Source organism: Talpa occidentalis, unplaced genomic scaffold (assembly GCF_014898055.3).
Source record: "Talpa occidentalis isolate TD23 unplaced genomic scaffold, MPIMG_talOcc4v2.1, whole genome shotgun sequence".
NCBI lineage: Eukaryota > Metazoa > Chordata > Mammalia > Eulipotyphla > Talpidae > Talpa > Talpa occidentalis.
The window spans coordinates 3,840,816-3,860,325 of record NW_026555331.1 but is presented as its reverse complement, the minus strand read 5'-3'; the positions used below and the strand labels follow the sequence as shown (position 1 = coordinate 3,860,325).

The window sequence follows — 19,510 nt, the reverse complement described above, 5'->3', positions numbered from 1 at the left end:
GCAGAATTAAATTAGAAACCAAAAATTAGAAATCGAGATAAATGAAAAATATCCAAGGATTTGGAAACCACATAAACTTTTAAAGAATACATGGGTCAAGAAGAAACCAAAGGTGAAAGGAAAACATGTTTTGAATGGGATGAAAGTGAAAACAAAGTGTAGGGTGCAGTGAGGACGGTGCTGGGGGGAGACCGTCCAGCGTTAAAATTTACAGTCTTAGGAAGACTAAAGCTCTGATAGCACCGACTTAACCTTTCACCTCAAAAATTGGAAATACAAGTTAAACACAATTAGAAAAAAATAATAAAAAGTAGAGCAGAAACAAATGAAATAGAAAACAGAAAAATCTGTGAAACAAAACACAGGTCCTTTGAGAAGATAACACATTTTGATAAGCCTCCAGCACGATTTATTAGAATAAAAATAGAGACACAGGGCCTCCCCTGGTGGCACAGCGGTTGAGCGCTGGGCTGCGAAGCTGCCCGCAGCCTCTGCAGCGCCGGTTCGATCCCCGGCCACCGGAGGAGGGTCCCACATGGCGCGCAGACCTCTCCTGCCGCCCGCTGCTCCCCTCAGCAGTGTCCTTCGGTCCTTCTGCCTGCTCTGCTCCCCGCTCTGGCTCTGGTGAATTCTCTCACCCTCCCGCGCTTCTGACTGTACCCAGTGCTTGCATAAATAAATAAATAAATCTTTAAAAAAAAAAAAAAGAGAGAGACACAGAGAACAGCAGAATAAGAGCAGGTATATCACTGAATGCCCTAAAGACATAAAAAAGATCAGGGGGTATTAGAAACAACTTAATGCTGATTAACTTAACAACTTAGATGAAACAGACAAATTCCTGAAAGTCTTAAAATATCAAAGCTCACTCAAGCAGCAGGAAATTACCAGAAAAGCTTTACATATCTTGTAAACATCAAATTGCAGCTGAAGACCTTCCTGTAAAGAAAACGTTAGATGCCATTGGCTTCACCCTCTTGAACACCACCAAGCATTTAAGGGAGGAATGATACCAATACTCCAAATATTCTTCAGGAACATTCTCAGTGAGGTGAGCATTACCCGGACACCAGGGACACGCAGAGACATTGCAGACGTTCTTAACACAAGAATCTGGAATGTATCGAAATGTTTATTCATTGTGATCAGGTGGGGTTTATCTGAGGAATGCAAGGCTGGTTGAACATTTGAAATGAATAAATGTTATTCGTGTTGTTGGATGTGGGGGAGAGCCACGGAATCACCTCAATAGAGGCAGAGGAAGCATTTGATAAATTCGACGTCTATTCATAAGAAAAACAAGAATTGAGAACTGTCTACCCAACAGAGAGTTTCTATAAACATCTTACGGCTGACCTCAGAGGTCATGGTGCTCGGTGAAAGACGGAAAGACGCAAAACTGGGTTTAGTCAATGCAAAAAAATTAAGAAAAAAGCATACAGACTCGAAAGAAGAAACAAACTATATCTTATATCAAAATGGAAAATTCCAAAGGACCTACAAAAAAAAAAAATCTACCACAACCAAAAGTGGGTTTAGCAAATCTGCAAATAGTCTGCAGAACTTCATCACAGCTTTATGGATTAGCAAAAAACAATCAAGACTTGAAACCAAAATGTACCATAGGCAAGAGCGCTAAAGACTGTGAGGTGATGGGTGCAGAGCTGACCAGCAGCGCTCAGGTCCGTTCCCACCCGCCGTGGCGGGGACGCAGAGGGGCCCGCTGTGGACGGCGGGGAGCTGGCCCACTGCGCCCCTGGAAAGGCAAGTGTCGATTTAATGCCCCGTCATCCGTTCCGCCCCTCGGAGTTCACACGGTGAGATGACAACTGAGGCGCACACGAAAAAGTGCACACACATGTTTACAGCGGCCCCTGGGCGCCCAGCCGCAAGCACTCGTCTCCTCCGGTGAATGTGCAAAGACAGGGGGACACCCATAGAGCACCCCGAGACACGGCCGCACTCTGTGGAAGACACTTGAGCACACTCAGAAAACGGTGAAACTATGGGGGAGGTTAACCACGAAGGGGGCCTGGGAGGATCTGGGGAGATGTTTCCTATCTGGCTGGCGCTGGTGGGGACGCCCTGCACCAGCTCGTCAAAACTTGCAAAGCAGCATGAGAGCGCGCGAGGTTCACTGCATGGAAAGTCACTGCAATAAAGAAGAAATCAAGCTGTCCCAGCGCAAGCCCGCCTGCCTCCCCCGATCCGAGTTCCTGTGTCTCTTGCCTGCCCCCCCTTAGCAGAGAACTCCTGCCGACCCCCACACCACGAGGCCCTTCCACCCCAGGGCCTTTGCACTGGCTCTGCCTCCACTCTGGGGAGCACCCCCGCCCCGCCAGCTGCTTGGCTCATCCCTCAGGCCCTCCAGGTCTTCGGTCAATTGTTACCTGGAGGCACTACTTCAGCCTTCTTGCCTTGGGAGGGGCGCTCTAGGGTCGGCACCTCCTCCCGCCGAGTGGACCGATGCCCTCTCTGCTGCCCCTGAGCCCCTGGGTCCCCGGAGGCAACGCAGATGGACCCTGGTCCTTTTCCTTGCGACGCCCCAGGGATGCCTGGTGTCCCTGGCGGGTCCCCCCCATCTCGCTCACCCCGGTGCCTGCCGTCCCCTCCCCAGCCGACCAGACAGGGGCAGCCACCGGGCCCGGACACACAGCCTCTGCATGGAGGCCCCGGGTCAGAGCAGGCCCGGCCCCGTCTCCCGGCTGTCCCGCGGCTGACCCTCCCCGAGCCCCCTGCTTCTCGCGCCCTTGCAGAAAACCCGCCACTTCCCTGCTGCCCCAAGGCAGGACGGTGCCGCCCCCACAGGCCTCTCCCGGGAGAGCCAGGCCTTGCTCTGGCCCAGCAGGTTGAGCCCCAGACAACCTCCCAGCCCCGCAGCTAAACGGAGCTTTAGATGCGGGAAAATGTCAGCAGCACAGTCAGGCGACAGCTGCAGGGGGAGCTTTTCTTGCCTGGGAGGAGCCCGGGGGGCGGGGAGGTGGAAATGCTCCTGCAGGGGCCGCGGGACCCTCAGAGGCAGTGCAGGGAGCTCCTGGGACACCGCGGCCTGCCCAGGGTACCCGGAGAGGCTCGGCTGGGACGAGGGGTCGCCGGGCGCGGGGGCCGAGGGGCCCTGGACGCACGTCCCTTAGACTTGAGGACTGCGCTGTGTCGTCTCTGCTCGCGGGTGAAGCAGCCGAGGTCGGGGAAGCAGGCACCGCGCGTCTGGCCACACGGGCACGCGGGGAGGAGGAGGCCGGCCGCGCCGTCCATGCCTCTGGCCCTCGCACGCCACCGACGGCCACACGGGGCGACCACGGCGTCCCCCTCCTCCGCCTCCTCTCACCCTTCGGGGTGTGGGTGCAGGCCCGGCCCCAGGCCCCCAGGCCCCCAGGCCCCCAGGCCGCCCTGGCTCAGGACCCCTCCGCGCTCGGCGGGCCAGCCCACCCGTGCCAGGGGGCCGGGTTCCCGACAGGGGAGAGGCGGGCGACCAGGTGCCAGCGTGCCTTCCGGGACCCCACGTGCGGCCGGGCCGGGCTGACCTGGGGTTCTGGGACGTGGCTGACGACGTGGTGTAGCTGCGAGGCTTCTCCAGCCGCCGCTGGTCCATGTTGGCGTTGGGAGGCCCGAGCCCCGCTGCCAGCTCCGTCCTCGCCCGCGGCCTCTCGCGCCCCACCCCGGCCTCGCGTGAGGTCACAATGGGTTCAGCGCCCGGCCCTTCCCAGCACGGCGCGCGGAACTGGACGCTGCCCCGGGCACAGCACGCGCGTGAGCCTGTGTGTACCTGTGTGTGCCCACGCGTGTGCCCGCGTGGGCGTGTATGTGCCTGCGTGTGCGTGTGCCTGTGCCTGTGCGTGTGGCATGCACGTGTGCACGACACCCTCCCCCCCGGCCGCCGCTGTGTCCTGCAAGGCGTGGAGCCCGCTGGGCGCGACTGTCCGGCGCTCGGGGCCCGCGCCCACAGCGGGTTCCTGCGTCCCCAGAAACATGTGCAGCCGAGGGGGTGGCGAAGCGGAGCCCGACCGTGGAGCACGCTCAGCGGCCAGGAGGGACCAACTCGTCCGCTGGCGGCCACGTGGATGGAGCTGGAGGGGCGGCACTAAACGAGCTCCGTCGGGAGCAGCGCGAGAAACATCGATGGTGCCACTTGCAGGCGGGACTCGGGGCAGCCGAACCAAGGGTCGGGAGGGACAAAGCCTGCAGCTGGCCAGAGATCTGAGGTGTCCAGCAGGGGAGCGGGGAGCGGGGCCGAGCCAGGGGACGGCCGTGATGGGTCGCGGGCTGTGGCGGGGGCAGAACTCGGGGCCGCCCCTGACGGGAGAGTGAAGTTCTGTCCCGAAACGGACAGGGTGTGAGGAAACAGCACATTAATTACAACACAACTGGGTCTGTGCTTCCCTCCGTGAAGGAGGCCCCGGAAGCCAGCGAGGAGCTTTGGGGGCCACCCCTAGCGGGGGGCTTCCGGGTGCCAGCGGCCGTCCTGCTGGGCCCGGGGTCACCCTGGCTCTGGGGTTACTCATGTCCGTGCGGCTGCCGGTGAGCGCGCAGCGCTGAGCCCCGTGCGTCTCTCCCCACGCCCTGGTCTGGTGGCGCCAGGGGTGGCGGGATTCAGCCCGTGGGGCGCTGCGCCTGGGGCGGGGGGGCTGCGCCTCAGGCCGGGGCCGTGGTGCGGAGAAGCGTTGCTAAGCATATGCCAGCCCCACCGGGCAACTGTCTGCTCCCCTGCCTTGGGCATTCAGAGTCGGGGCCAGGGCGGAGGCCCGGGCTGGGAGCTGATCCCCAGGGGGCGGCCACACCCCTGCCTTAGGACACCCGGGGCCAGGGGGACACAGGGGCAAGTGGAGGGAGGCCCCTGACCCTCCCACGGCCCCTGGGCCCTGCGACGTGGCGACGCAGCTGTCCACTCTCCTTTCCGCGGGACCTTCCAGCCAGCCCTGCAGGGTGAGCTGAGCTTTCCCTGAGGCGGAGGTCCAGGTCCTGCGGGTCCCCACGAGGGACGGCACGCGGGATGGGCACGGCGGGCGGGCCTCCGGGGACGGATGTGCCCAGCTGCTGACCTCGCCCATTTGAAAAGGCGATGTGTCAGGGTCACGGCGGCCCGGCACCATGCTCTGCTGTCTCCCGCGAACCCCGCAGGAATCGGGGCGCCCCTGGGGCGGCAGCACCGGACACTGCCTCTGCTGGATGTGGCCGCCCCGCAACTGCTTCTCAACATCTGGGCTGGGAAGAGGCTCAGAGGGGGCGAGCCGTCGCGTGGAGGTCACGCAGCAGTCTGCGGTGGAGTCGGGGCTCAAGCTCAGGCCCCCGGACCCCAGGCCAGGGTGAGGTGGGGCTCCTGGAACCTCCAGAGACCCCTCCCCAGGGCACGCAGCTCCCCCAGGCCCGCCCACCGTGCCTCCGCGCGCGGTCAGCAGGTGGCGCTGCAGGCCCAGGCTGCGCGCGGAGAGGCCTGGCGGGCTCCCTGAGGTGCCGCCTCTGCTGTCCTGCGGCTCCCCAGCCTGGGGGTGCTGCCCGGGGCCTGGCGTCTCTCTGCCCAGCACCGGGGACACCTGGACGGGCAGCCCTGGGCAGCTCCGGCTCACACCCACCTCCTCGCCTTGGCACGGGGTCTTGGTGCCCCCAGCTCCTGCTGTTACTGCCTCAAAGAGGAGGGGGCCTGGCCCTGACGCCGCAGACCCCCTTCCCTGCTCCCCAAAGCCTTCCCCCTGCCCCTCTCAATACCTCCTGCCCCTCCAGGGTCAGGCCTGCCGCCTGGTGCCCTCCACGCCTCTGCCAGACCACGCTCTGCCTGCCCGACCCTTCTCAGGAGCCCTCCGGGAACCTCCGGGTGAAGCCAGCTCAGCAAGACCCCCCCTGCCAACCCCTGCCGGGACCCTCCCGCCGAGCCCCTGGAGCCTTCAGGGCGTGTCCGGCCCAGCTGGGGGGTGGCTGGAGCCCACTCCCTGCAGCTTCCTCCCCACCCCCTGGCCTGCTCCTGCCTGCGCTGCCTCATCTGCAGTGGAGGCTGCTCCCCCCACGGCTCCATGCCCTGGTCTCCCCACATATATGACGGCACCCCGTGAATGTCTTCAGCAACTGCCGTTGCTCTGATTCAACACACAACCCCGCCCCCACACCTCTGTGGCGCCCAGCCCCCCGCCCCCACCCCCCGACAGGCTGGTCCCCGTGGGCTCGCTGGGCTCTGGGTCACACTGGGCGCCCCAAGAGGCACGTGGGGCCGCCAGGTGCGGGCAGAGAGGTCACCTTCCTGGGCCCCGTTCTGGGAGCACAGTGGGCCGGGATGAAACGCCTGACACCCTCCTGTGAGCTCTGAAACCACCCAGCACCCCAGTGCAGCCCCAGGGGTGGGGGGGATCCCCTTGGCCCTTCTAGGGCCGGGGCTAGAGTTAGCTCCGCACTTTGGGGCTTGGGGAGTTACACCCCACCCTGAGCCTCCTGCAGGGTGGCGGCCAGAGTACCCCCAACCCCACGGGCGCACGAGGTCCCGCCGGGTCCGTCCCGTCAGCCAGCCCACCTGGCTCGCTGCCCTGCAGGACCCTCCTTGCTCTTCGGTCACTGCTCAGGGCCTTGCTGGCGCCCCAAACAGGCGCGTGCCCCTCCCCCAGGCCTGCGCCCCAAGCCCCTCCCCCACGGGTGCTTGGCCCCAAACCAGGGTCTCAGGACGCCCGTGCCCCATGAAGGTAGAGATCTGAGGTCCCCCCCGCCCCAGTATCCCAGCGTACAGTGGGCACCCACGAGCTCCTGTAGGTGGGGGGAACCCCGCAGAGGCTCCCGGGGAGGGGTCCTATGCCTGAGTCTGGGCCCTTGGGCTGGGGCAGCCGGCAGCACCCCGCGTCCCCTAGCAGGGGTGCTGCCCGACGAGGCCTCCTGGTCTTCTGGGGTGTTCCTGGGCCTCCCTCCTCCCTCCACACCCCTTCCTAATCTTCCACAGAAAAAGAGGGTGAAAAAGGCAAAAGAAAGAGGTTTTCTCCTCCACTCTCTGAAAATGAGATTTTAAAAATAACTCGGAGGCGGCGGCAGCGCTCAGAGGGGATTATCGGGGAGCGTGGATGGAGCCCCGCAAGTCCAGCAGGCCTGCTGCCCCTCCTCCTCGGCCTCTGGGCCCCTACCCTGCAGGCCTCTGTCCTGCTGCTCTCCCTGCCCGGCCCCCGACTCCACTGTTTCTCCCGATGGGAGGCCGGGCAGGGGAGCCACGCAGTGGGGGAGCTGCTGGGAAGGGTGGCTGTGATGGAGGGGTCGGGGGTGTCGAGTCCCAGGCTGGAGAAGGGTGGGCCCTGCCCGTCTCCCCAGCCCACTTGGTGCCCTCACCCGTCCTGGGCCGCTCACCCTGGGGCCCCGGCTGGGTTGATCTTTAGGGCCTGCAGCCCGTGTCCCTGGTCTCTGCCCCTGCAGCCCGTGTCCCTGGTCTCTGCCCCTGCAGCCCGTGTCCCTGGTCTCTGCACCTGCAGCCTGTGTCCCTGGTCACCGCCCCTGCAGCCCGTGTCCCTGGTCTCTGCCCCTGCAGCCCGTGTCCCTGGTCACTGCCCCTGCAGCCCGTGTCCCTGGTCACCGCCCCTGCAGCCCGTGTCCCTGGTCACTGTCCCTGCAGCCCGTGTCCCTGGTCACTGCCCCTGCAGCCCGTGTCCCTGGTCACTGTCCCTGCAGCCCGTGTCCCTGGTCACTGTCCCTGCAGCCCGTGTCCCTGGTCTCTGCCCCTGCAGCCCGTGTCCCTGGTCTCTGCCCCTGTAGCCCGTGTCCCTGGTCACTGCCCCTGCAGCCCGTGTCCCTGGTCTCTGCCCCTGCAGCCCGTGTCCCTGATCACTGCACCTGTAGCCTGTGTTCCCTGCCACAGGACCTTGGCATGGGCAGCCCCCCCAGACCTTCCTCCCTCCACAGGACGTACGGCCCACACCCTCAGCTTCCAAGGTGCTCCCCAAGAGGCAGCCCCGGCCTGGGGAGGCCCGTGTCCCCCCCACCGCCATCACGGCTCCCTGCTGGCCCCGCAGCCCCATTACAGCTGATAAATGTTGGTTGCCTTGTCTCTTATCCCCGCTCCGCTGGGCTGTAAGCTCTATGCCAGGGACTGGGTGCAGCTGGTACTGCCCCATCACACGGGCACTGACTGTCTCTGGACTTGAAGTGCCGACCCCTGCGGCTTTGTCTGAGGGGCTCTCTGGCCATCTGCGGCAGGGGCCAGGGAGCAGCCCAGGGGGTGGGGTGGGTGGGGAGCAGCTTGGGGGGTGAAGCCCACTGGTCCCAGATATCTTGCCTGAATACACCCTTGATTGGCCTCCCTCTGGCCTCTAGGGGTTCTCTGGGGTCACTTCCCAGCTGACCTCTGCTCATGTCCACGCTCTGGGTGTGGTGGAGGCCGAGTCACGGCCCTCACAGACACCGGCGTTCCAGGCCCTGCAAACTGCCATGGTCACCTTGTGTGGCAGGAAAGGTCTTTGTGGCTACGATAACATCCAGAATCTTCTGATGGGGTCCCCAGGCAGAGCCACCTGCACCCTTACAGGGGGGAGGCAGCGGGGTTCCCAGCCGCACACGGCGGAGGAGGCTGTGGAGCACAGGGGCGGAGACAGGGAGGGCACGGCCGGTCTTGTCTGGTGCCTGGGTGTCCGCGCGTGGCCCCGGGACGTGGGTGCAGCAGGCCCCGGGAGCCAGACCCGGACGGCTCGTCTTCATCACTGGGGCTGGAAGTGTCCCTCCCAGGCTGGGCCCTTGGGCGCCATGGGGCGCTGGCCGGCCCCTCTGCGGCAGCAGAGCGACTCGACTCCCAGCCTGCGTCGCCGCGCGGAGAGCACTGGCGCGGTCCCCGGCCGTCGGGCGGGTCCAGCAGTCCGGTGTGCAGTGGGGCACCGCGTGGCTTGTGCCCAGGGGGCCTCTCTCCCTTTCACAGCTCGGGGTCCAGGTCTGGCCTGGGGGCATCTTGAGCACCCCCAGGTCTACACCAGGGGCGTCTTTTGTCACTGGACCTGCTCGCAGGCCACAGGTGTTGGGGAGTGGCACCCCAGACACTTGAAGGTTGGGGTGCCCTGGCCCGAGGCCTGGCCTGAGGGTCACTCTGCGGCCACCCTGTGGTCTCAAAGCTGCCCGGAGGCAAGTTGCTCCCGGGCAGGGGCACGGTCACCCTTCACGGCTCTGTCCTCAGCCCGCGTCCACTCGGGGCCCAAACCAATACTGGCATGTTGAGGGCAGGCCCAGCCTCACCCGCACCGTGGTGACTGGAAGCCAAAGATGGGCCGCCGGCCTGGCCCGGGCACGGGGGATGCATGTGGCTGCCCACGGCGGGGACGGCAGCCGGCCTCCGGGACAGCGGGCTCTCCAGCCGGGAGCCCACGCGAGACCCGGCAGGCTGGTCTCGGCAGGGGCAGGAGCGAGTGGGCCCGGCCCGGAGGCGGGTGGGGACAGGCCCAGGTCTCCCAGCGCGGGGGGGTTGGCCGTGGCTCCTGAGTAGGGCGGGTGAGCGGCTGCAGGGGTGCTGGGGGCAGGCCCCGGCCCCCCCCACGAGCCGGCCCCGCCCTCCCGGGTGGGGTCCCTTTAAACGCAAGGTTCTTTCCGCCCGGCCGTCTCCTGGCAGCCAGGTACACAGGCCTGACGCTGCCGGCATGGCCTCCCCCTGCTCTGGGGACCCCAGCCCCACAGGCCTGCCCCCCTCACGGGGCCACTCCAGGTGAGACCCACGGTGGGGGAGCAGGGGCGCCGAGCGCTGGGGCTCTGGGGAGGCGACGCAGCCACCCGCCCGCCTCCTGGGCTGGGTCTGCAGGGCCCGGGGGTGGCATGTGGGGCCCGCGTCTCCTCCTCGTCTTCTGGAGCCGGCTGCCCCTCAGCCCTTGGAGCCTGAGGCCTGCAGCGTCCTCAGAACTTCTTCCAGAACATTCTCCTCACCCACCCCGCCCAAGAGCAGCGCCGGCTCCCAGGTCCGCAGGACACACCACAGCCCCCGCCTGGGCACCCCCGGCCTCCCTGGATTTCTGACTCGGCACTGACCCTGCCCGCAGCACCGGGGATTACGCCCCTCCCTCGCCCCTCGGCCCCAGACCCCCGTCCTCGGCCAGACCCCCCTCGCCAGGCACCGCACGGGAGCCCGGCCTGGCCCGCCCCCGCGCCTGGCCTCTCCCAAGCTCCCGCCTGGTCACCGGCTCTGCCGCCCCTGGCCCACCCCACACCTCCCCTCCTGTTCCGCTGTGCGGCCCGGCGCCCCCACCCCCGGCGGCGGCACCCGCGCGGCTGACCGGAGCTGGGGAGATGCTCGCGCCACCTCCCTGACCAGCGCCAGCCTGCGGGCCTGGGATGCCGCCCCTGCCATCCTCCCGTCCACTCGCCCCCCCTGCTGCCGCACCCTGCACCCCTCTAGCCGCGCCCTCCCCGGCTTCGGGCCTTGCTCCCTTTTCCACCAACCGTGGAGACAGGCCCCTCGGGCCCTGCCCCGGGCCCCCCGCAGCCGCACCCAGGGCTGTCCCCGCACTGCACCCCGCACCGTCCTCCCCGCTCCTGGCCAAGGCCGCTCTCCGTCACCCCAGCTCCTCCCCGCCCCGCCGCGGCCCGGCCGCCCCTCCCTCGTCAGGACACGGCTCCCTCCCCGGCCTCTCCACCGGCAGGAAAGCTCCGACCTGCCCGTCCCCTGACCTCGCCTCCCGTCGCGCGGCAGCGAGCGCCCGGCAGGGGCTGCTCAGACGCGGGCACCCGCCTGCCCCCCGTTTGCTCCCGAAGCCCGTGGCCTCAGCTGTTCCCCTCCGCGCGGGCGGCTCTGGCTCTGGCCTCCGCGCTGCTGACCCAGGCGTTTCTCAGACCCCGTCTGCTGCGACCGCGGGCAGCCCGTGGCTCAGGACCTCCCCGCTTCCCTGAACCCCTGCTTACTGCTGGCCGGGATGCAAAGACCAGGCTGGCTTCTGGGGTTCCCCTGGCTCCCCCCAACCCTGGGTCTCATCCCCCCAGCTGTCCAGCTCCACAGGGGCCTTCCCCGCCCTCTGCACTTCCCCCCCAAGGTGGGCCTTGACTGTCCACCCCAGCCCGCGCCCCCTCAGTCGACCCCAGCTTTAGTGCAGGGTGTTTTCCTTTTTCCACCGCCCTCGTGCTGCCCCCATCAGCAAACCCCATGGGTTCCACCTGCTGGACTGGAGCCCTCCGCGCCCCACCCCGCCTGGACAGCCTGGCGGCCCCTCCCTCCACCCCACCCGCTGCTCGCAGCACCACAGGTCCCGGTTCAGTGCAGTGGGGGGCCCTCCTCCCCCGTGGGCCCCCTCCCCGTGGGGTCCCCCTCCCCCGTGGGCCCCTCCCCCCTGGGGTCCCTCCTCCCCCGTGGGCCCCCTCCCCCGTGGGGTCCCCCTCCCCCGTGTGTCCCCTCCCCCGTGGGGTCTCCCTCCCCCGTGGGCCCCCTCCCCCCTGGGGTCCCTCCTCCCCCACCGTGTGTCCCCCTCCCCCTGTGTGTCCCCCTCCCCCGTGGGGTCCCCCTCCCCCATGGGGGTCCCCTTCCCCCATGTGTCCCCCTCCCCCGTGGGCCCACCTCCCCCGTGGGGTCCCCCTCCCCCGTGGGGTCCCCCTCCCCCGTGGGCCCTCCTCCCCCGTGGGCCCCCTCCCCCGTGGGGTCCCCCTCCCCCGTGGGCCCCCTCCCCCTGGGGTCCCTCCTCCCCCGTGGGCCCCCTCCCCCGTGGGGTCCCCCTCCCCCGTGGGGTCCCCCTCCCCCGTGGGCCCCCTCCCCCCTGGGGTCCCTCCTCCCCCACCGTGTGTCCCCCTCCCCCTGTGTGTCCCCCTCCCCCGTGGGGTCCCCCTCCCCCATGGGGTCCCCTTCCCCCGTGGGGTCCCCCTCCCCCATGTGTCCCCCTCCCCCGTGGGCCCACCTCCCCCGTGGGGTCCCCTCCCCCGTGGGGTCCCCCTCCCCCGTGGAGTCCCTCCTCCCCCGTGGGTCCCCCTCCCCCGTGGGCCCCCTCCCCCGTGAGGGTCCCCCTCCCCCGTGAGGGTCCCCCTCCCCCGTGGGGTCCCCCTCCCCCGTGGGCCCTCCTCCCCCGTGGGCCCCTCCCCCGTGAGGGTCCCCCTCCCCCGTGGGGTCCCCCTCCCCCGTGGAGTCCCTCCTCCCCCGTGGGTCCCCCTCCCCCGTGGGCCCCCTCCCCCGTGGGCCCCTCCCCCGTGGGGGCCCCCCTGAGCCTGACCCCCCCGCAGGAGCGGCGCCCCCGCGCTTCCCGGACATCTACGGCGGGGACGCGGGGCGCTGGGCCGCGCACTTCCGCGGCATCGGGCGCGCCTACCGCGCGCTGGGCAAGGACGACGACTTCGCCATCCGCGTGCTGACCGAGGACTTCACGCTGCCCTTCCCGTTCGCCTGGCCGGCCGGGCCGGACCCCGCGCGCGGGCCGCTCTTCTACGACCCCCGGGACCGCGCGGGCTTCGACTTCCTGCTGCGGGGCCCGCGCGCGCCGCCCCCCGCGCTGCTGCGGCCCCTGCTCGCCACGGCGCGCGCGCCGAGCGCAAGCGGCGCCTGGAGCGCCTGGCGCGCAGCCTCGCGGGGCCCCCGGCCGGGCTCGTGCTGCTGGCGCCGGGCCCCGCGGCGCCCCCGCGCCCCCCGCGCCCCCGCGCCCCCGGCCCGCCGCGCCCCGCGCCCCCCGGCGGCGCCCCGCCCGCGCCCGCGCCCCGCGAATAAAGGTGCTCCCCGCCCGCCGCCGCGCCTCCTGGACTCGCGGACCGCCGGCCGGCCTGACCCGTCCCCCGCGGGAACAGCCGCTCGCGCCGGCTCCGGCTCCGTGTGCGGCTCAGTCCACTCCCCCAGGGGCTGCCGGCCTCGGCGGCGGCGGGCGGGCCCGGGGAGGGTGCCGGGCGCCGCCGCGGGCTGTGGGCAGGGAGAGCCGCGGGCCTGCCCGCCGCCCATGGCTGCCCTCCCGCTCCGGCCGCCTGCGGAGCCACGGCCGAGGACCCCGCGCTGCCTGGAGCCGGAGCCGGGTGACCGGGCTCCCTGCGGGGTCTGGCCGGGCTGGGCCGGGCGCTGGCGCAGCGCGGCGGCCCCGGGGTCTCTGCCCGCGTCCGGGAGTTATTTATAGTCGCCGCGTGGGCGGAGGTGTTTCTCCAAAGCCTCGGGCTCCGGAGACCGGCCACAGGCTGTGCGCACCTGGGGAGGAGACGAGGCCCGGTCCCGAGAAGGCCTGGGCTGCCTCCCCTCCCGGGCGGTCCCCAGCTCGTCCCTGTCCACCTTTGCAGAGATGACCCGCATGGGGGCCTCCGCGTGGGGGTTGCGGGGCAGCAGTCCCGAGGGCCCGGGGTGTCAGCCACCCCAGCAGGTGAGCGGCCGGGCGTGGACTGGGAGGGGATTCTTGGGGACACAGCCGAGGGCGAGTCCGTGGCGTGGGACGTGCAGCCCGCCGCCCTGAGTGCTGGCGGGGTCCCACAGAGGACCCTGGGCCACAGCGGGGACCTGCCCTGGCCGCCCCACCCGGACAGCACCCCAGCATGGGATCACAGCCCCTGGGGGTGCTGGCGGCCCCTGCCGGGCGAGCATGCACCCCCACAACCACAGAGAGGAGCGAGTCAGGAACTTACATAACTCAGCGACAGCGCCTCTTAGGCCTGTAGAGAGTAACAATAAGATTTTGGGGCTTATATTTAGTATGTTTTTAAAAGTAGAAACTTTCCTAGAAAAGTATTTTTGATGTCATTTATGAAAGTATTAGCCTGTGACAGGTTGGAGATAAATGTGGCCCTTTTACCACTAGTTCCTGAAACGCTGGCCGATGGCACCAAAGCTCGGAATGAATAACCGCAGAAGAAACGGATGTGAAGGGAAAGAGAAAAAGGCAGAGCACAGCCAACACCCCCGTGAAGAAAATGAGAAGGGCAGCCAGGTGGTCAGGAGGGCTTCCTGGAGGAGGAGGCCTTTAAACTGCAGGTGGAAGGATGATCCTGCAAACACGGCAGTGGTCCAGGCAGAGGGCGGCACGGGCAGGAAAGACGGGCAGGAGCCAGGGCTTTGAGATCAGGCTGGCGCAGCGGCGCGGGGCAGGCGGAGCCGGCAGGCAGGGAGACGCGTGGGCCGTGGCAGCCGCTTCCTTCAACGGCAGGGCGCCACCGGGACCCGCTGCTCTGGCTTCCAGAGTGTCACTTCATCCTCACTTCAGTTCTGTGAGGTCCGTGGACAGATGAGGAAACTGAGATCCGGGAGAGGAATGGCCTTGCCAGCGGCCTTCCACGTGGTCGCCACAGAGCCCGGCCCGGTGGGCGGAAGCCACAAAACATCCAGAAATGGTTGGTTCAGAAATAGACTGAACCTCCTGTCAGGCTTGATCCAGGGCTCAGGTTGACCCGGCCCGTGTTTCCCGGGCCAGCCCGCAGCCAGGGGCGACGGAGCGATGGCTGCGCGCCCAGCGCCAGCCGCCAGGGCGGGGGCGAGAGGGCTGGGATTTGCCCCCGGGGCTCACCTTTCCCTGCAGTCACCCATTTCCTCCTTCACTTGGCGGCGCAGCTCCCACGCGATGGCCGGGCAGGGCCTCTGCCCTTTCGTGTGAAGCAGAGCGATGATCTCATTTGTTTCCTGCATGTCTGATCAGCGCTGGGTCCAGCGCTGGGGACGACACTGTCTGCGCCAGGGAGCCCGTGACTTGGGGGGACACGCGTCCTCATGTCCCCTAGCTGAGAGCGGGGTGCTCCTGCCGGGGGTGTCAGCCTCCCGCCTCTCCGCCTGCGGGGGCCCGGCACCTGCCTCGCTGCTTTCCTCCAGCTGCCAGGCGGCCCAGGGTGCCCGGGCCACGGCTCCCTCCTCTCGGGCTGTCCCCCCGCAGCTGCCCGCCACCTCCTGTCTTCCCTGGCTGCCGGGCTCTGGTCTTGGGATGCTGGGACGGGGCAGCAAGCGCCACTTCAAATCGCTTTGGAAGAGGAGGGGCACGTTTTGCTTGGAGCTGGGTGGGAGCACCTGTCTGTGCCTTCCCCTGCTGATTTGCTAGAAGATTCTACCGTCTTCCCAGGACACGGCGCCGTGGTCTACGCTGAACTGGCGTGACTGCCGTGGCCGGGTAACCACAGTGCTCCCAGTGCTTCCAGTGCTCCCTGGGCGGGCAGCGAGGACAGCCCAGGATCCAGGAGACAGGCCGGGACCAGGAGACCCCTCTGCCACGGCACCCCATCAGCACGTCCTCCGGGGCCATGGGCTCAGCGGCGGTGGGGGTGGCGTTGGCAGCAGCCAGGCCCCGGCCCCGTGGAAGCCGCAGAGGGGGCAGCCGTGTCCAGCAGGCTTGCCCACGCTCCCAGGGCCGCTTACTGGTCCCGTGTGTCAGCCCAGGACGGCCGCCTCTGTCCAGGGCCCTGTGTCCCCCGGGAGCAGAGCTTCCTGTTCTCCTGTCCACCCCCAAATGCACCGTCCCCTCTGTGCCCTGCAGCGAGCCCGGCCCCGTTGGGGGTTTGCATCACTGGGAGCAGCTCCCCACGAGGGCAGGGGCATGGCCGGCCGGGCTGCTGGAGCTGCTGGAGCCCAGGGAACAGTTCCTGAATGTGCCCCCTGGCTCAGGGCTTGCTGAGTGGAGGGACAGGCGGCATGGGGCTCCCCCTAAGGCAGGCGGGGCCCCGGGAGGGCAGAGGGGGGCCACTGAACCCCGAGGCTCCCAGGCCCGCAGCCGGGCTCCGCCTCACAGGGGAAGCAGGAGTCTCCACGTCCTCCGTGCTCAGAGGCGCCTGCTCCCTGTTTGATTCCTGGGCTGCTGGGAACAGGGGTCGGGGTCCCCCGCCCCGCCCCCCCCACCCCGCTCCAGTTTCCTCAGGGGCAGGCTCCGAGGAGCAGCGAGGATGTTTAATTAATTGCAATTACAATCTTCAAAGGAAGCCGGGAGTTGAAAGTTGTTCCTAATTGCTGTGTTATGATGTCGGCCAGCTCCCCAAATTGATTGTGATAGAATTTCCGATGGAGGATTAATTGAGCTGCAGCGAGGACACACTTCAGTCCCTCCCCTTCAGACACGGCCCGCGTTCAGCCTCGCGGGAGCGCTGGCCGCAGTCAGGAGAGGCCGGCGGGGCCGCCGTGCTGCCTGGCCAGGGGCTCGGGCGGGGTCGGGCCGAGCGCAGAGTCCGGCTCCCAGCAGGCCCTGGGCCGGCCGACGGCCTCCGCCCTGGCCGCTCCCTGCAGCCCGCACACGCCTGCTGTCCCGCCGGCCCGGCCCCCCGCTCGGCCACGGGCTGCGCGACGCTGGCGAGGCGCTTCCTGGGTCTGCACCGACTCGGTGAAGCGGGAGGCTAGGAGGGCCGCGTGGACGGAGCAGGATGCGCGGGCAGCGGCCCCTCCCCGGCCCTGCCCTCGCCTGCTCGGCGCCACGGCCGTCCCGGAGAGGCGAGAAGCCCGGCGGGAAGCCCCGGGCCCGGTGGTCTCAGGCCAGCTCGGGTGGTCCCGCAGAGAGCGAGGCCACGGGTCCCTGGGCCCCTGGGGCCGCAGGCAGAGGGGTACCTGCTCTCTCGGGGCGCTGGGTGGCTTAGAGGGGCCCGGGCAGGCCAGGAGGGCAGAGAGGGGACAGGTGGCAGCCCCGAGGCCCCGAGACCGGGCGGGGGCGGCGGACATGGCGGTGCGCCCCCCGTTCACTCTGTCCCCGTGCCAGGACCTGACCCGGGCTCGTCCTGGGCCGGGTCCGGAGTGGAGAGACCACGTGGTCTCGGTGCCTCAGAACAGGCTTTCGTAAGAGGGGCAGGGTCCCCCCGGGACAGTTTGCTCTTGGGAGCAGCAGACACACGCGCCCACCTGTGCAGCGGCTCGCGGGCCGGGCAGGAGTCTGTCCGCACAGCTCCTGGGCTGCCGGGAGGCAGGGCTGCTGCGGAGCCGGGGGCCTCCCTGGGGCCGGCCAGGACGCGTGCGGGGGATACAGGAGGAGAGTCCCGGCTCCCGGGGCTGGACTGCGTTTCCACCTGCTGAGCCGTGGGGAGCTGTGGGGAGCCGTGGGGCGCGGCCGGGACAGCGGCCAGGACAGCGAGGGCAGGCGGGGTGCTGGGCCCCCTCAGGGCGTGCGCATGCCCAGGAGAGGCGTGGGGCTGGCGGGCTGGGCTTCTCTCCTGTGGACGGGTTTGCTCACACTTGCCGGAGCGTCCTTCTCGGGGCGGAGGGGCAGGGTAGGGTGTGGGAGGTGCCAGGCGGGAGACCGTTTCCGCCCCCGTCCAGCTGCTCCTGCCAGGAGGCTCCGGAGCCCCGAGTGCCTGCCGCTAGCAGCCCTGCCAGGCCACGCAGGCGCCGCCCCCGGCTTGCCTTCTCCCCGCCCCAGGGGGCTGAGCTGGGATCTGGGGGCAGACGGGTACTGGGAAGTGGGTGGCTCGGGGCGGTGGGTCCAGGGAGGGGTCTATCCAGGAGGATGGGGCCTGGGGCGGGCGGTTCCGACACCCAGGCCTCCCCAGGAGAGCGCGGGGCTGGGGCGGAGGGCCTGAGAGCAGCCCAGCCCCGGGCCAGCTGGGGACACTGAGGCACGCCGCCACGGCCGGCAGAGGGGCCCGGCGGGCTCTGGCCTGTCTGTGAAATGGGTGGCAGGTGCCTCTCCGAGGGCGGGCCTGGCCTTTGCTCAGATTAAAGGGAGGCCGCCCGGGTGCTCAGCCCAGCGGCCCCAGCCCAGGGCCAGGATTGTGTTTCTGGAAGCTCAGACCACCCGCGTCTGCGGCGGGTGATCCGGAGGGGGGTCACCTGCTGGGGGGCTCGGCGACTCCCAGGGTAAGAGCCAAAGCCTTGGGAAAGGTCCCAAGGAGCCCCCACCCCCTTTCGATGCCCTTCGGTGCCAAATCCGCGCACAGGCGCTCGCCCCCCGCCCCCCACGGCACTTCCTCCCGCGCTGCATTCATCACGGCTAATTGCTAGCGGGAGTCATTTATGTCAAGAGCCATTATTCCTGGGAATAAAGAGCAAGGAAAGACGGTTCCTTCCAGGAATGAGCCCTGCCGGCCCCCGGGCTGCTCCCCCCGCCCGAGGCCCCACCCCCCGGGCCCCGGGGCCCCCGGCCTCGGCAGCAGACCCCCGTGTTCAGGCCGGCGGGCGCATCCGTCCTGCTCACACGTTTTTCTGAAGTTGTTGTGAGTTTCCTTGAAGCCAAGGAGGGTTTTTTTCTTTTTTTGGCAACAACAGCTGGGAATAAGTTGACACTTTCTAAAAACCACCACTTACTGCTGGGGAAGGGGGGAGGGAGCCCCTCCCCGCCGAGCCCCCCGCCCAGGTCTGGCGTGCACCCAGAACCCTGTCTGTCCTCAGGCTTTCGGGGAGGCCCCGCTGCGGTGGTGGGGTGAGTTGGAGGGAGCTGGGGTCACCTGGGTGGGATGGAGCGGGGCGCGGGGCCGCCTCCATCTCTCATGGTGCCTTCCGGGGCACGGAGTGCATCTTGGGGGGCGGCAATATTCGGTGGTTATGTTCCCACCGTCGGGGGCTCGAGTCCGACCTGCTCGCCCTGGGCGAGGCGGCGGCTGTGAGGGGCCGGGGGCAGGACCCGCTGAGCACGCGCTCGGGGCGCTGCTGCAGGCCGGCCTGTGCGCACCTGCTCGTGCGGATGTGCGAGCGTGCGTGTGCGTCCCTGGCGTGGCTGGGGGGCTCACCTGCGCACGTGTGGCTGCGGGCGTGGCTGCGGGGCCCATGCTGGGTGGTAACACAGAGCCCTTTGCAGCTCCCCCCTCACCCGCCCATCAGGCGACTCTCCCAGCTCCCTGGATTTAGGCCTGTTTTACCAATAAATTGAGGCTGAGAGGACTTAGGGCACTTGCTTGAGGTCCTCCGGTCCCCTGACCCTAAGGGGCCTGTGCGGGTGCAGGCAGGACAGTGTCTCCCGCCCTTCCTGGCTGGTCAGCCCCCCCCCCCAGAGGGACGTCACCCCTCCACTCCTGCCAGGAGACCTGCTCCTCTCCCAGCCCGGCCGCCAGCTGCCGATGTCCCTCTTCCTCCCCAAGCTTCCTGGCCTGCCCCGCGCACCGAGGAGGCTCAGGGAGAAACAGCTGCGGTTGGGGCCGTTCCCTGCGCCCCTCCACGGAGGCCTGGGAGCCTCTGGCTCCTGCGGCAGCTCAGCCCACGCCCGCACTGGCACCCCGGCCCTCCCCTCCCGCTCCTCTGCACCCGCTGGCTCAGAGCGCTCCTGGCCATGCCTCCTCTCTCCCTGCGCCCTCCAGGCGGCCTCCCCGCGTCCTTCCACACGCAGGCCGTGGTCCTCCTGGGCTGCTATCTTGACGTGACGGCTGCTCTCCCGGTGCCACCGGCACCCTAAGGAGCTGCGTCTCCTGCGCCTGTCCCTGTGTTTCCATGGAGGTGTGGGGCGCTACGGCCAGCCGAGGGCCTGCCCTCTTGTTGGGAGGCTGACTTCCACGCCCGCCCCACGCCACTGTTCCCTGGCCCGTGGTCTTCCCTGCATGGCCGACCAGCCTGGCTCCTGCCCGCAGGGGCGCCAGCAGAGGGGGCTGGGCCCTCTGTGCGTGTCTAGGGGATGCTCTCATCTGTGCACTTGGTCTGGCTCAGGGGGGTCAGGGTCAGGGCTCAGGTTGACCAGGGTCGGGGCTCCAGATGGCCAGGGTCCGGGCTCGGGGTGACCATGCCAGAGCTCGGGGTGAGCACGCCGCGCCTCGGGTGTGCTGAGGA

General features: G+C 68.3%; 2 protein-coding genes across 8 annotated transcripts in view; one reads left to right on the top strand and one right to left on the bottom strand.

Annotated features, from left to right (window-relative positions):
* The window catches only part of LOC119234921 (maestro heat-like repeat family member 5), a 43,126-nt gene extending 39,485 nt beyond the window's left edge, over window positions 1-3,641 (bottom strand). For all 7 annotated transcript variants that reach the window (XM_037498054.2, XM_037498326.2, XM_037498078.2 and 4 more), the window contains exon 1: window positions 3,525-3,641. In XM_037498054.2, the coding sequence (XP_037353951.1) occupies window positions 3,525-3,592 (68 nt within the window). In that variant the 5' untranslated portion in view covers window positions 3,593-3,641. The remainder of the gene's footprint in view (window positions 1-3,524) is intronic.
* Window positions 3,642-9,563: 5,922 nt separating this feature from the next.
* CUNH8orf90 (chromosome unknown C8orf90 homolog) lies at window positions 9,564-19,142 on the top strand. The gene is given in 6 exon segments (XM_054692793.1): window positions 9,564-9,625; window positions 9,627-9,649; window positions 11,163-11,168; window positions 12,127-12,423; window positions 12,426-12,500; window positions 19,048-19,142. Coding segments are annotated over 6 exon segments (549 nt in total). The 5' UTR covers window positions 9,564-9,572.
* The last annotated feature ends 368 nt before the right edge of the window (window positions 19,143-19,510 follow it).